The 16,892-nt window shown below is 40.6% G+C and overlaps 1 protein-coding gene across 6 annotated transcripts in view; it reads left to right on the top strand.

The window, feature by feature from the left end:
* KLF12 (KLF transcription factor 12) overlaps positions 1–16,892 on the top strand; it is a 242,837-nt gene that overhangs the window by 171,683 nt on the left and 54,262 nt on the right. For 4 of the 6 annotated variants that reach the window (XR_009207538.1, XM_040054936.2, XM_040054934.2 and 1 more), the window contains one exon: positions 31–90. The exons of the other annotated variants lie outside the window; for them this stretch is intronic. Coding sequence is in view for 3 of the 4 variants with exons in the window: in XM_040054936.2 (XP_039910870.1) it covers positions 31–90 (60 nt within the window). In the remaining variant the exon portion in view is untranslated. The remainder of the gene's footprint in view (positions 1–30; positions 91–16,892) is intronic. 6 annotated transcript variants of the gene reach the window in all.

Raw genomic sequence — 16,892 nt, 5'->3', positions numbered from 1 at the left:
AATTCCTAATTGTCTGTGTTCAATTTCCAGAGAGAGCATGTGGGGCTGTGCCAGGTCAGCTGTTAACCCTTTTCGTTTTTTCAACTCCAGGTATGAAGCATTTTATTGTGTATTACATAATATTCTGTTTTATTGATGACGTCTACTAGCAGTGCTTTTCAGGTTTCTTTGCCTCTTTATGTCATGACAGGGGGATATGTGGGGTTAGGCAAGATCTGAAGTTGAGCTTTGCAATTGCATTTTTTTTATCTTGGGGCTCAGAGGGTGGTGGGAAAGCTGCAATTTTCTTTTTTTTTTTTCCTTTTACAAATCCCAGTGTTTAAAATACAAGCATAGAAGATACCTTGTCTGATGTTTAATAATACAGTTTAAAGTGTTCGAAGCAGTCTACTGAGACTGAGTAACCAAGTTAATGTGCATCAATGTAGTTCATGTTATGAGTCAATTGGAGTTACCACGAAGCAAAGCTGCAAAATGTACGAAGAGCTCTCTACAAACATCTCCTTGCTTTTATTTCAAGGAGGGCAAAAGTTTAAAATCTTACTGTGTGATGTGCCTAGTAGATGCCCTGCTCTTGGGTGCAGGGTTTACATGCCAATCCAATTGGGGGAGTGACTGGAAGGCTTCAGCAAGTGTTGCTTTGCCATAAAGGGCCCTCGGGAACACTTCCCTTGCCCAGGTAGAAATGATGTCAAGTGACAGAAAGATGGACCAAAGCTGGTAGGGTTCCTGTTTTTGTGGGATTCATGGCTGTTGTTTTTGTGGGTTTTAAAATAGTATGTAGTGAAATGTCGACTCTCAGTGTGCTTGCTTGCCTGCCTGTCCTTCTCCCTTCTTTTGTTTGTTTTGTGGGCCCCTCAGAAGATTCCTTTGGAGTCCTGTTTATTATGGGACAAGTGTAAACCCATCAACTCATTCTTTATCTGCTCTTAGTGACCTGTGTGCCCTCTGTCTGTGGAGTACAGAAGAAAAAAAACAACTTTAGGCATTCAGTATAAGCAAACACTGTGCAGAATAAATCAAATTTTTCTCATTTATAAGCTTTGTAATAAAATTAGGAAGAAGACATGTTTAAGAGCAATTACACTTTCAAATTGCTAATGAGTAGTCAAATACAGGAGTCATTCTTCAAGACTACTCCTATCTCCAATTTGCAGTTAATTACACTACAACGGGTATATTTGTATTAAAAATTTGCAGGATCTTATTACTCAAACATTTTCAAAGTAGCAGCAGGAGCAATTTCTCTGTTAGAGCTAATACAAATTTTTTAAGGTTTTCTTGGCTATAAAATTGAAGCAATACATTTATTTTTAAAAATCCTTAGAATTTTCTTTGATCTGATTGTATTATCAGTGCAACCTCAGAAATTATTCTAAAGAGCCAACTAGTCTGTCAAAATGTTGTGTTTCTAAAATATATGCATATTTCAGATACAATTTTAAATGAAGGCTTCTTTAGCCTGCATTAAATTTACTACAGTATTTTGCTATTGGCTTGTATTCCACAGGAATCATTTTCAAGAAGGAAACTTATGGTGTTAATTTTTTGTTCCTTGTTAATGTTGTCAGTATTTTGCTTAAAAAATCCTACTTGAATTTACATGGTATTTACATACCATAGTAATTAATATAAGATCCTACTAATGAGGCCCCCTGAAAAACATGCATGATTAGATGTAGATGACATAAGTCATCTTATGCAGCATTTCTAAATTGCTGAAAGCTAGTGTGCTGAGACTGGAGTGAGATGAGACTGAAAGGTAATATTTGACAAGACAAATAGGTTGTAATAAAAACAGAAATTTGGAAAAGAGCTGTAGGGTTTTTATGTCTTTTTGAAAGAAAGAACCAAATTGATCAAGAAGTCACATCTGTCCAACTTCATTTGGGCCATGTGGACCTGCCTGAAAGGTGGAAATGAGATCAGTGAGATTAACATTAAAGTCAGTGCATTATTTGAAAGTATGAATTGTTATGGCACACTAAAAACTACTGATAGTGCTAGGAGTCTTCCTCACAGCTGGTCCTGCTTCTTGGGGTAGGGCACTGTTGGAGTTTGGGAACAGTAACTGATTGTCACAAGTGAATTCTGCTGCAATTCAATGCAGCTATATGAGTAGATATATTTAATTTTAGTTAAATTTCATGCATATCAAGGTCTGAGTATTTTTCAACTTCGTATTACTAAACTTATCTTTTTCCACTAAATTGCAAGAAAGTTATCCTTCCATAAAATTATACTCAAAATTATGGTATTCCAGTTAGAAAAGTACAGAAACATTCTTTCATACTTCAGTTTCTTTGTGGTGACAGAGGAGCAGAGTGGATCACAAAGTCTTGAAGAAAGATTTTTTTTTGTAGGTTTTTTTTTTTTTCCCCTGTTTTTTCTTGCTGGGCTCATCAAAACTACTAAAAGTTGTAAGTTTTACTCAAAACCAGTTTGAACAAATCTCCATCTGCTGACCTCTGTGGATGGCTAGAGGCTGGGATGGTTGCCTAGGTTCGTGCACATCTAACTGTTGATTTCCTCCAAAATGTGGAGCATTTTGTCCAGACTGCCTCCTCCGATCCACTGGGAACAAAGTGATAATGTGTGCGAGTTTCACGTTGGGGGCACAGTGTGCCTCCCGATCTTTGCTGTCTTGCAAAGGGCACTGCTTTTGCTCTTGTGTAATCTCCCCCGATCTTTTTAACACCTCATCCACAGGCTCAGCCAGATGGGAGATGTTTGGCAGCTGGAGGGCCCAGATGCCAGATTCTGGAGTACAGCTTTAGTGCATTGGCAAGTGGGTTCATGGCTGGCTTCTTGGCTTGCACCTCTGCTAACTTCTTGGCTACTGTCTCGCTGGCAGCTGTGGCGCTGCCTCTGGGGCTGTGTTCAGGTCAAGCTGCTTTGGAGTTGGATGGCTTTCCTGATCTGAATTACTTTACTGGACACCATTTTCACCTTAATTTGCTTTGACTCTCCACTGTTCAAAGATTAGGGTTTGCAGTGTTCTGTTGTATTCCTGACATTTTAAAGACTAATTCGACACAGTCATTCTCATTTGTCACCAGCTCAAAAAGAAAATAAGCATTGCAGTGCAGAGTACATTGCTTTACTTGTTAGCGTTCCTATTAGTTAGTAAGAATGTTAAGGTTCAAGTCTGTACCTGCAATTCATCTCCAGGACCAAATGGTTAACTGAAGAGCACAGGCTTTAAAGGATATATTTCTTATGTCTAAACTTTGATTGCTTTCAGCCCAAAGTGGATCTAATCTGTCAAACAGAAAAAAAACCCCACACATTTGCAGATGTAATCTGGATCATTTTTAAAGAATAGAATAAAGAATAATGATGATGGTAATAAATAGGAAGTTACTGGTAATAATTAAGAGCACTGCCAGCAGAAAATGCTTGATCTTCTCTTTGCTGGATTTGGAATGTCCTCATTTCACATTTTAGTTTTAATTCAGGTTTTTTATTGAGCTTCCTTTTTTTTTTTTTTTAAGTTTGTTGTGATTTGTTTTTTGGTTTTTTTTTTTTGTTTTCATAAATGAGGTAATGAAAAATTAATGCATCTAGGATAGCCAAAGCATTTGAAGCAATTCCCTAATCTGCGTATTTCCCTTCATCCAGATCAGTGCATAAACATTACTTTCAATGGGAAAAACTGCAAAATCCGGAGGTCACTTACACTCTGTATGCTTACAGTAAAGTTCAGATTAGTCATACCTACTATGAAATTTTCATTCCCACTCTCCACTAGGGTGGGACTGTGTTGTGCTACACTAGAGGCACTGGTGTCTCTGTTACACTCTCAGAAAACTCCTTAAATGCTTGAGTGAGTAGCACTTGTGCTTCGCTGTGAAGTGAAATTTCTACCTGTATACTAAGGTTAAGCTTTGCAGGTTGATCTGACCTCTGAAGAAAAGCACTTGAATTCCTCATTACAGTCACTAGAGAGAATTGCATGTCCCGAGAACAACCAAAAAGGAGCCCTTACCCACCTAGTTTAGGTGTGTACTTTGCTGATGGCGTAGGGAATGTAAGTGTTTCTCTGGGAATACAGGCCAGTTACACCGGATTAATCATAATGAACTCTATAGGGAACCAGTAGAAAATAAGAGCATAATTTTCCCTCCGTGGTAGTCTCTGTAGCCCTTTCAGGATTATAATGGAGCAGAGATAAGTCTTTTTTCAAACAAGATAGCAGCAGCAACAGCAATTTTGCCACTTTTGCAGATGAGTTTCATTAACTAGCTCATCAACAGAGTGGGTGACCTGAGACCTGATCACAAGCTGATCTCATTGGAATCCTTGATGCAGGCCTAATCAGATTACATACAAAGGGAGCAGTGGAGTGTCATCTCCATTCTTGCTGAATATGGGCAGTTGTATGAACAGGAACGTGGAAGTCACAGGGTGAGTAAGGAGAGTGGGTAAAAAGAACCTATATCCTTGCCTGAGCATGAACAGGATTGGGACTGTAGGTTCCATTACCTTGAGCAGCATCAGACCAGACACAGCTATGGATGCCAAAATAAACCTTCCATTGTTCCCCTCTAAGTAGTGTCCAGATTTCTAGTCTGGAGCCAGGATCCCCCTTTTCTGCCCAATCTTTTAGCCCTGTGGTTTTGTATTCCTGAGTACAGACTAGTAATTACATTATTCACTTCCATGGACACTTATGGAGAAAACCCTGCATCCTTATAGCCAGATTATTCCTGGGGTGACGCTTCTTCTCTGGGTGAATTACCTGACTAGGGCTACAGTACAGCACCTTGCCAGTGCCACCACCATCAGAACTCTGCCTGCCTTTTGGGGCTTCTTCACAAGGCACGGGCAAAGTTCAGGACAGGGCTCTGTCTCTAGGTGAAAAATGCCAGAATGAGTGTGTGCAGACATATGCCTGGTGGCTGGTACCTAAAGAAGCTCCATCTTAACAGTGAAGGACCCGTGGGTTTGGAGGGAGGCTGTGTAGGACTCTTCATGGGACAGTGGGTGGGGATGCCGTCATGGACCTAGGCAGGCGTTTGGATATGTACCTCCCAAATCAGGGTTTCAGAATGCCCATTTTCACACTTCACCACTTTCCAAACTGTATTTTATTCTTTCAAATTAAAAAGCTTTCAGGGTTTTTAATGTATTAGAATTAAAGATGTTATTCCATTACCTAGACTATTCCTTTTCTCTGTTTACCTGTTTCTGCCCTTTTGCAAATCAAAGCAGGGGTCTGATCTTAATTTTTCATCTCAGCCACAGCTTTTGCCCCATCAAAGAGATTCTTGTCACTTGCTGTGTCCTACAGTCTTTGGAAGTCATATTCATATATAAGGTTGAGCTAATTCTCTTTTTCCTTTTTTTTTATTTTTTAAGGCACCAATGATTGTTGTCCCTTATGCATTCTATTCAAGCAGAGAAACAATGTGTGCTGTTAAAAAGAGAAAATAAGCAACCACAAAGATGCTTTTCCCTTCTCTTGCACCTCCAGTACATTCTGTAACCCAGTTACTGTAATTGTTTTCAAACTTTTTTTAAACATGCACACTGTCAAGAGATTGTGGTAAAATAAGTGTTTCTCATAAGGCCAATGAGACTGCAAGGGATAAAAAAAGATGACAGAGCAAACAGAAAATCCCATGTTTTGTTTATCAACTTTTTTTTTTTTTTTCCCCTAATGGCAGATTCTTGGAGAAAGGATCTGTTTATTTCAATGGAAAACTAACTTAGGGTGTACTGATTCCCAAGGCAAAAAGAAGGCATAGTTTCCAATTTGCAAGCTATTCAGTGTGTGTGATGAACTGAAGTCATTTGTGGATTTGTATGTTGCGTTTTGACGTGATTAAATGTTTTAAGTCTATTGATTTCATGCTGGGGATTAATGATGCTGAATGCAAGAGCATCAAAGAATAAAACGTGTTTACATGCTCGATTAAAATACCTTTAAAAAAAGTGCCGGAGTACCTATTGTTGGATAGGAATGCGATAAGAGTAGCACAGGACCAATCGCACATCCTGCATCGATAGGAAAATGCATTAACTTCTTTAGGCATAGAAAGAAGAAAAGCAAAGATTTGATAAGGATTGACTGTACCTTTCTGAATGCTTAACGCTCATGTTTGACTCAGTTTTTTTGGAAGAGGGGATTAAAGCGGTTTCATTATCCGTTACCACAGATCTGTTTTACTGAATCAATCAAAGAATGATGCTTAGCTGCTTGGGATTAATGAGACGATCTTTTAACTGGAGAACTTGTTGGTAACAGCAATGTTAATAAAGGACAAGACCTAATGATACTCAGTGCAGCTGCGGACACGAGATACAGTAAAGATGGTGTTTGCTGCTTTGAATTTGCATAATACTTTTAGATCTGTTTGCCTTAGCATATTAGCTCAAAAGCATATCATTATCTTAAAATGTTCATAGTGCTAATTGTTTTGTATCTGCTCTCTGCAAGTGTTCCTAATGGCCGTCTAGATTCATGGGTTGCATCTGGAATTGCAGTTAGGTGTCGCATTCTGTTTACAAAGGTAATAGTAGATAGAGGTGAAAAAGACCTATTTGCTTGTTAAATCCACTCCAAGCACAATATAGGCTTTTCTAATAGTATTAAACTGTTAGCCCCCCTTATGTCAGCCAGAATGCCAGGCAGAGAATTTATTTGTGGTGTATCTGGGGAGAGGATGCCTTAATGATCAGGTTAGCATGTGAAATACTTGATGCACGTGAAATACTCCCTACTGAGCTAGGGAGAAGTCTAAATGTGCAATTTAATGCAGCTGAGTAAATGTCTGACAAGACCAACTCAAGCACCCATTCGCTCTTTCTCTCCCAGTCGCTCTTTCTCTCCCAGTGTTCTGATCTGGATTAGCATATGTAAGATAAACTCAGCATCAGTCTGATACACCCTACAATTCAATTGTCTCGGAACAGGGTTGAATGATTATCCTGGGTTTGAGGCAGGAGAAGGGGGGTTGACAACATGCAGTTTTGTAATTTTTTTTCCTCCCATTTCTACTGCTTAATACAAGACCTGAAGCCCTTGGTTACAGAACAAAGTGTTTAAGCAGTAACCAAGCTTGTGCAAACCCAAGAGAAGAGTAATGACTGTTCCTCCCAAGCTTCCTGCCTCAGTGCAGGTGCAGGAATCAGGAGGGCCTGAATAATTCATGAGGTGCAAATTAGCCCCAGCTTGCTCCCACTGCTCGAATTTTGCTTCTGCTTACCTACCTAGTTGCTGGAAAGAACAGAATAAAGAATGCTTGGGAAACCAGGGAGAGAAAGGCAAAGAGTGTTACAGTTTAAAGGCCAGAGTCACAGAGACTGCTCAATGCTGGGTGTGTTTGAAGGCTTGGTGCTCATTGAGGGATTGGACTTGATTGATTATTCATAGAGTGTTTTCTCAGGAAGAAGGAAGCTCTGGGGACCCATTCCATTGCTCTTGGAGAGGAAAAAACTTCCTTTTAAGAATTAGGTTTTTCCTGCTTTTATTGTTAGAGTTTCTAAAAATTACTGGGTAAAAAAAAAAAAATGTTAAAAGTTCATTTAAAGCCTGTTAAGGTACTGGAGAGAGTAAATATTTATGGTGTCACTCAACTCAAGGGTTCAGAGAAATTTGATGAGAGATCTTGGATGTTAGGATGGTTACTGCTTTGAGTAAACATGGATTTCAGGGGCTCATATGAAACTAGTTAGGTATGGAAATCAGTGTGCAATTAGCTTGTATTTTTATCATTTAAAAGGCAGCATTCCTCTCTTGTAAATAGCTAGTGTTGGTTACCTTTTCTGTTGGATTAGTTATCTGCTTTTTCTGCCCAGAAGACCAAAATGAGAGGCGAGTAGTGTTTAATCTTTCTTCTACACAACATTGCATCTTACTCAAACATCAAGTAAAAGGTGTTTTGCTGAGCAGTGTTGTGGAAGAAGGGAATTCCTTTCGTAGTTCTTGGAATAGCTTGTGTGTTGCCATGCAGTACAGAGAGGAGCTGGCCTGAAGAAGGCAGGTTGTTTCTGCTGTGCAGCTGTATATCCCTTTGACATCTCTCATATGGGAGATGGAAACATCTGACAACTCCAGCGGGAGCAGAAACAAGGTAGCTAGTTTTTCCTATTGGCAGGTGTTCAGATGGAGAAAAACTCTCCTGATGTTTTTGCTATGATGAATATGAAAAGAGAACAACAGCAGGAAAAAAGATCCCTTTTTTGTTTTGTTTTGTTTTGGAGGTTTTCTGGGGTTTTTTATTTGTTTTGGGGTTTTTGTCCAACATTCACCCCTTTTTTATGTATCCCCTCTACCCCACCCCCTCTTGGCTCTCACGTGCGGCAGCTAGATCACGTTGCCATGATCTGTTTTTGTATTTCCCTCATTTGGGTTGCTGGAATAGGAGCTGGCTCTCATTTCTAGCTGATTCTGTCATTTCCGCTAGGCCCCAGCTTGGGGAAGTGCCAAGACCAACAGGTGATCCTTGTAGCTGCAAAGCAGCAGGAAGGAGGTTGTGCATGGAGGAGACGGTGCACCAGAGGGGCTGCCTGGCCCTGCTCCATCTTGCTGTATAATTAATGCTCCCTCCCCAACCCCTCATACTGAGTAGAAAATCTGTGCAGCACAGCTGAGCCGTAGGGAAAATGGTAATAAAGAGTCCTGGAAGAATATAGGTTGTGTAAGTGCAGAGATGTGCTCCCTCTTGGGGAGAAACTGTGGCTGGTCCTTGGTAAGGAACAGGGGCAAAATTGTATTGGCTTCTGTAAAGTGATATGCACTCCATCAACGAGTGCAAGAAAGTAAGCATTTCAATAAATGTCAGTGTTATGCTCATGGGACTTCTAATTTATATAGGAACTAGTTTGGAATGAGGTGATAATTTAGTTAAGCTACTCCTCTATAAGGGGTAGCTTGCAAAGTCACATGGAAATTATTTGGGCAGAGAGTTAACTCTGGCTGGGAAGGACCACCTCAAGCTGCAGGACTGGGGCCATAGAAGCTCTCTATTCTCTGGACAGTTCTGATGGGGAGGCACGACTGTGCAGGACTTCACAAAGATGATTTTTAGAACATGCAAAAAAAATCCAGGAACCCTCAGGATAGCCTCAAAGAGCTATTTTTTTTTTCAGAGGAAACTCCTAAAGGACTTTTTTTTTTTTTTTTTTTTTTTTTTTTTCAATGAAAACAAAGTTATATTTAGTAGATGACAGTGGCTTAGCAAAATCAGTTTTAAAACATACCTCCAAGGCTTAGGTTAACCCCTTGGCACGTACCATGATGTGCGATAATGTGTCCCTGAAAACTTCATGTTTGTATTTGTGAGGCAGGCTGATGTTTTGAGATGGGCACATTAGCTTTAATACTTTGAAAAATAGATGGTATCTCAAATTTTTTCTGCTTTGTATACATGGAAGCCAAATAGCTTCTATCTGTGAACTCACTGCTAGTAGTTTGAAAGCTGAAGGTTTCATGTGGACAAAGTTTAACTTTTCTGCATGCACTTCTGTAGGGAGCAGGGTTCTCCCAGGGCACCACAGCACTTTACCACAGCATGGGGAAGCTGTGGGGAGCAGGGAACTGAGAAGCCTGGATAAGTTCCACTGAAGTGCTGCAGCAGATCTGCACAGCAAAAGCATCACCTTGACTGACTATTCCTGCTGTACACAAACCAGAAACACAAACAGCAGTGAGAGCAAACTGTTATGAAACATCAACATATTTAGCAATGCTTCTAGCAGCTATCTGTCTGCAATCCTTTCGACTAAGCCAGCAGTGATTTTTCTTTGTGTTGTTCTGCAGTTTGTCAGCCATCTGAAGGGGAGGAGGTGGGGGATACATTGCATCTCAGGGGTATGTTGTGTGTGTGCAAACCTAAGGGTGCTGCAACACCTGAACTGGCAGCAGATGGTTCATGAATACACACTTCTCTTGAACATGTCTCCCCATGCTAAATGGTGCACCAATGCAATCTCAGTATTTTTCCCCCTTGTGCCCCTTCCTTTTTCCATGATGGTTTACTGCTTTTGCCCCCTACCAAATCTGTGGTATAAGAGGCTGGTAGCAGGGAGTGAAGTGTTTCTGTCAGCATTTTGTGATTTTCTCCTCTCCTCTCCTCTCCTCTCCTCTCCTCTCCTCTCCTCTCCTCTCCTCTCCTCTCCTCTCCTCTCCTCTCCTCTCCTCTCCTCTCCTCTCCTCTCCTCTCCTCTCCTCTCCTCTCCTCTCCTCTCCTCTCCTCTCCTCATCTGTGTCTTGGGACTCTGTCGTAATCCCTGCACTGGCAGTGGATCCTGTGCAAACCTGAACAGTCCCTCTGGCAGCCTCCATTGTTACTCTTGCTTCCCCTTGGGTTACAGGCCTAGGGGGAATGGTTTCTTCCTAAGATGAAGACCCATGACTCTAGTGACCTCTAAAAAGCCCCCTGGGCATGGCAGGTTGTCATGGAACCAGAAGCTTTCGTCTGTAGGGTGGTGAGGGATCCCGGTGACTCTTCCATCAGGAAGCAGCAGTACCAGTTGAGAGGCTGGAGGGTGAGCAGGGATATTTCTTACCTGCATTTGGCTACAGTACAGCCTGGTCTGGGCAAAAGCCCTCCAAAGAGTACTGCAGGCAAGAGAAAAGCATCCTTGGGCAGCCTCTGTAAAGGCAAGTTTTCCAGTGCCTTTGGCAGGCAGCCTGAAGCAGATCCATTCCTTATGCCAGCCCCGTGGAGCGCTACCCATTGTGGTTCTCCCTCCCGCTGCAGCACATACCTTACTATTATTAATATTCTGGAGGCGCCAGCAGCATGCTTTGTTCTGGATGGAATGTGGCTGCCCAGAGTGCAGGGAACTGTGTGGCCATTGTTTTAGTATGGGTAGATGGATTTGGTAATGAGCACTGTAGTTCTTCCTTGTCATTTTTTTAAATTCACCCTTCCTCTGTTCTGCCTCCTCCCTGGGCTGTCCCCAGTGCACTCAGCACGTGAAGGATGCTGTAATTCCTCCGGCAGAAGAGAGGGAAGAGCTCTTGGGACACCAAGGTGCGTAGTAGGGGCAGGCTCACCCAGCATCATAGCACTTCAGTGGGAATAGACGACACATTTGGCTGCACTTAGTGTTCTGCATGGTTCCTAGGTGTGCAGAGCCCCCTCAGCATGAGTTGCCGGTGCACTAGGCAGTGTGAAGGGAAAGAGCTGCTCCTGTGCATTTGGCCGACTGCGTCTTGGCCCGAAGTCCTGGACTCTATTGTGCCATCACTGTAAAATCAGTGGAAGTTTCAAAATCTGTGGCTGCTGCTGCTGAATCCTTAATAGGCATACTTGCTTTGGAACTGCAAAACTTTTAAAGGTATCTGCTTTCAGACTGCAACACCTTCACACAAAAAAGATTAAGATTAGCAGGCAAGAAAACAGCACTTCTGGAAAAAAATCAGTGGACTTGGAAAGCGCACTAGCAAAAGGTCCAGTCCCAGGGATTCCTGTGAACTCAGTGTGGAGTAAGAAGAGGAAGCGTGTACCGAACCTCATGTCCCCCAGATTAGTAACTGTTTAATGTTATTCCTGTAACCTGTATACTTCCTCCTGTTGCACCACCTCCTCCTAGTTTTCCACCCTGTGTAGCTCTACTGTTTCACTGAGTATTAGCCCTTTGTAGCACATAGTTTGTCTTTTTAACTACTTTGCGAAGTACCTCATGCTATTTTGGGTGCCACATAACTGATAATAATAATAACAATAATAGTAGTAATTTTCCAGGTGTACTATATCAAGTTGTGTTGTTTACTGCACAGACACAAAGTGGGGGGGACTGTTGAATGCTGATAGCTCAGCTGTAAGGTAAGCCTCTAACACAGGAAGGGAAATGCTCTATTTTATTTATGAGTACACTCAGAAGCAATGTCTGCCTTCCAGTATACCCGTGCTTTTTGGGATAGCGCATTTTACTTGGATGCAGTATCGCCGGAGGTCAATAATAATCAGGGCTAAATTGCTTACAATGCAAAGGTAATGAAACATTCTCATTACACTCCAGTCCTCATTTTCATTGTTAATTCAATGTTGTTCAACTTTTCACTGGTTTCTCCCGTACTGGTGTGGCAGTGAGACAGCCAGGCTGAGCCATCTGCTGCTGGTGCTTGAGAGGTGCAAAGAGATGCCACAAAGAAAATTGATTGACTGCAGTTGACTGTATTAGGGAGAGACCTTATTTGAACCGGCAGTAGCTGGAGGGAAGTGTGAACTGGCTTTAATTCTCGAGCAGACCTCTGAATATTAAGGATGTACACAGCAGTTGGAAGGATACATTCAGAGTCCAGTCATGTTCGAGATCACATCCCCTTGCCTTTCTCATTGTCGCTGTGGTTGTTCACAGCTGAGGGGAATTCTCTAGCTTTTGGATTTAATGTTAGATATGTAATTGGGTGGAAAATTAATGTAAACTTAAAATAATTCGGTTTCACAGTCATTATACTCCTTAGTGTTAAATTATTAAGGTTTGTGTCTCTGGTATCTCCCCAAAGCCCTGCCATTACCAATCATCTGACTGTCTTTATTAGCTTATATTTTTTCCCTAAAAGCAAGGCCTCATATACAGTGTAATTATCCAGCAGTGCTGATTAATGGCATAATTCTCTTCTTCTGTAAAACTGCTGTGTAAATTATTTTCATTTCATGAAAATGACTTGTCAGGCAATTTTCTGGAGGGTTTTTTGATTTTTATTTTAGGGTTTTTTTTTGTTTTTTGTTTTGTTTTGTTTTGTTGTTTGTTTGTTTGTTTTGGTTGGGTTTTTTTAGGTTTTTATCCACCCTCTCTATCACTGTGTCATGGGGATATTGTTAAACACTGTTGTGTCTGAGCTTGGTACAAGCACTAAACTCTGCAATGATTACAATGGAGAAAATTAAAGTAGTTCCTATGCTATTGTTATTTTTACCAACAGACCTGATGAACAAAAGTAGCTAAGATACCCTGTTCTGAGAACAGGAGTGTTTTTGGAGGCCCTTACGTATTTCTTCATGCTCCCTACACCTATTTCCTGGGCTAGATGATACTGAGAAGATTCCCAGCATGTCCTTCTTGGACAATGAAATGTGGTTGAATAGGAAGTGGTACTATGCTCATTCGCTTGTCATCCGGGTTTGATGTTAACAAAACAATGGACAGTGCACAGTGAAGAGCCCTGCTTGCTGGACTGCGCTGCAGGACCGCCTGGTATTGCAAGTTGAACCTTCTCCTTTCTGATGAGCGTGTTTCCTTTGGTCTGCTGTTTTTAAAGCTGTTATTTTAAAGCTGCCATGTATTTGTAAGCACTCCAAGTAATGCGAAGGTTCTCCTACTCCTGTCGGCACAAGAACTAGCGAACCTATTCCTCTGAGGCAGGAGTCCTTCGCTAAAGCTGGCATGCAAAGGCTGGTTTCAAAAGGGCAAGTTTCACTAGTGTGTGTATAGAAACAGCTGACCAAAGTCTAAAATCCTTCCCACTGAGGTCCAAGTGAACCCAGTAACCTGGCTAGTATTTACCAAAAAGAGCAGAGAAACAAGGTTGTGATAGAGCAATTCTTCTTCTGGTATACCTGCATCCCTTCTATCCATCTTTTACCTTACACCATTAAAAAAAAAAATCAGTAGTTTCTGCCCCTCAGCCTCTGAGGCTATTACTTGACCTAATGTTTAATATCCATATATGGCCCTGCCCTTTGTGAACTTGTCTAATCTTGATGTGAGCTCATCTGTATCCTTGGCCCCTGCAGTATGCAGTGGCTGTGAGCTCTAAGTATGCAATATGCGAAAATAATTTTTAAAAAGTTCTTCCATGTGTTCAATTTAAGTCCCCAGTTCTCAGAAAAAAATAGTGAATAATCACTTCCTATCATTGCATTCTTGGTTGTGCAGAGCTCTACTATCAGTTATCTGACAAATTTGGCATTCACAGGGTAACATGGTTGTGGGCCAGCTGTCAAAGAGGTGACTGAAATAATTTTCCCGGGAAGCCTTTCCCACTGCACTCTCTTCTTGGGACCAAATTAATCCTAGATCTGCCATCGTTTGAATCGAGAACAGGATAAGCTAAAGAAAAGTGCTTACCATGGACTGCTCTGTCACTCATTCCATCCAGAACATCACTACTTCTGGCACAAATAGTTACAAAGCATAAAACTGCTGAAATGCCAGTCATTTGGCTGCTCTCACGATTTGCTTCTAAAGAGATGGTAGCTAGTTCAGCTCTCATTTTTAGGTACAGCAAAATTAAGCTTGTTGCTCGTTCAGCTGCTTGACCTGTTGGCATATCCCTATAGAGCTCCTTGTTTCTGCACTGCCAGGAAGAACTAGGATTACTGTGCCTGTTGGTATAATTATTTCCAAATATCTCTTTAGCTTGTATTTCTGGAACTAATTTGTTGTCTTTTTACATTATTTTGTGTCTTTTTTGTTGTTGTTTAATCCTGTGCACCTGTGCTTTTATACATCCTTTCACTGATGCTGTTTGCTGCTGTGAGCTACAGCAAGGAGCAGATGGAGACAGATGAATCTTTTACGATTTTAAGAAAGTTTACTTAATATGTTTAAAAATGAACATATGTATTTTGCATTTCATATTTCCCTGAGTTATAGACTTCCATCACTTCTGTTAAAAATGGTCCTGATATATTTTTTCCCTGGTTCTAGTCTCAGTGACCTTAACGACCAGTATTTTTATTGACACATGGCTTGGCAAATAAAGGCTGAAATAGTAAATGGACTGTCCTCTCTGATGTGTTTCATAACTGTTCTCCATCAGGCATTTCCAATACTGATTTTAAATGTTTAATTATACTCAAGTCATTAGAAACCTATTACATATGTCTTACTTGGAAGTGAGAGAAGTAATCCCTTCAATGAACTTCTCCCCCTTCCCCCAATTCCACTGTAGCATTGTGACTGATAATATTTTCTCATTGTTAATTAGTTTTATAGGGATCACTATCTTTAAATCTCCCTAGGCCCCCAGCTAAAGGTGGCTGTTGAGGGTAGGTGTTTGCAGGACATTAGGGACCATTGTTCAGAGCAGCATAAACCTACTCTGTTTCAGTACGTCTCCATAATGCAGAAGGGATTTGCATCAGGATGTGCACTAAACAGTAGCTCTACTTTTGCAGTCCTTTCCTTATAATAGTGGGAGAAAAAAAAAAAAAAAAGGTGGGGGGAGAAATCTGTTGCTTTGTAGTAAGGCTCTGCTTAATTGTAATAGAGGTAGGGCTGTAAACCATGCTAAGTCATAAAGGTCACAGCTTCTGTGAGAAGTTTCTCTATTAATAGTCTAAGAGTATTTTGTTTCTGCCAAGCTAGTGCTTAGAACCAAATTAGTCCCTCATTACAAGTCTGATACATTAAAGTCAAGGGTGTATAAGCATGCCCTGTATTGCCTCCAGACACCTTCCATCATGTCGCACTCAGACTGCATTTTCATAAATGCACACATATGTAAATATAAGTAGGCAAATGACTTAGCAATTTGTTGAGCAATCAAACAACTTCTAAACCAAATACGTGGGTTTTTTTTTTTTCCCTTAATTTTGTTTTCTCTGTTCTTAACAATATTTTGTAAATCACCACTTTTTTTATCAGCTGTGTGAAAATAGTTGCCATGATTTCCCAGTGTCACCTGTTGCCTTCAGTGTAGCAGCTAAAGGTACTGCCACGGATAAATAAATATTAGGTGCTTCTCTTGGTATGACTCCTTTCATCAGTACAGTTCATTCTGCATTTATTGGAGAGAGGTGCACTTCTCCATCCTATTTGAAAACATCTAAGTCTAAGATAAATGAGGTGAATTATCCCAAGAACTGTCAGTTTCTCCCTGAGTCTGTTTCTCCTTTGGCCATCAAAGGAGTCTAAGCAAATCACTTAACTAAGTTAGAACAGAAAAAAAGAATGAGTTCTAAAGAGAATGTAACAAATGGATATGTTACCTCCAGGATAAAGATATTATCCTGGAGGAAAAAAAAAATCCCGCTTTGAAAATTATTATGTGAGTTCTAATCCTAAACTATATTATATGAGTTCTAATCCTAAACAGTATTATATGAGTTTTAATCCTAAACTGAGCACCCAGTGAAGGCCAGAAAAATGGAGTGTGAAGGATGAGTTACCTTGAATCACACACACCTTTACATTCAGTAGGAATATGGGACTGTTAATAAGGATTTCTTATCTGCCAAATGCCACCCTGGTTATCATAGATTTCTGATTTTTAAGGATGCTCCAATTGCCTATGTTTTTCATTCCATTCATTCTATATTTCTATTTCATTTCTATTGTAAAAAAGAATACAAAAAATGAAAGAAGGAGGTAGAAGAAAAAAATCGGGCAGTTAATTATTCTGTGTGTCATTCCTTTCTATGAGAAATGGTAGTAACATTGTCCATCAGCCTCACTTGGGTATTGAGAAAATAAATTCATAAATCTGAACTGTGTTCAGATTTTCTGTTGATTCTCATAGTAAAACAAATGAATTATAGATAAACCTGATAATAATTGAGAGTAAAGGGAATGGAGGTTTACTGCTTTGTTTGCTCTCTTTTTGCTCTCTCTGGTAGCACAGAAATGAATTGTTTATTACTGTAGTCCTAAGGGTGAGGCCACTGGTGATTTCTGCTGCTCTCATAAATTGTGTTGGGCCCTTGAGATGCAGTTTTTAAAGTGGACGTGGTTCAGTTTCTGGTTCTAAATTGTAATTGCGTTAGACTCAAAAGCAAAGATTTTGATCACAGTGGTGCAGGTACACTCATGCAAGCAAGCTTTGCACCTTCAGAGAATGACTTCCATTTTTGTGAGGTACCACATTGACACAAGTTTGACCATTTGGATCCAGCTGCAGGATTTTACATTTAGATCCACCAGTTTCAGGGATTTTTTACCCACACACAGCACCGAACTATTTCTGTCAGTGTTGGGTAGTTGGGGCTTGC

Source organism: Hirundo rustica, chromosome 2 (genome assembly GCF_015227805.2).
Source record: "Hirundo rustica isolate bHirRus1 chromosome 2, bHirRus1.pri.v3, whole genome shotgun sequence".
Classification (NCBI taxonomy): Eukaryota; Metazoa; Chordata; class Aves; order Passeriformes; family Hirundinidae; genus Hirundo; species Hirundo rustica.
This window is presented reverse-complemented; position numbering and strand designations above follow the sequence as displayed.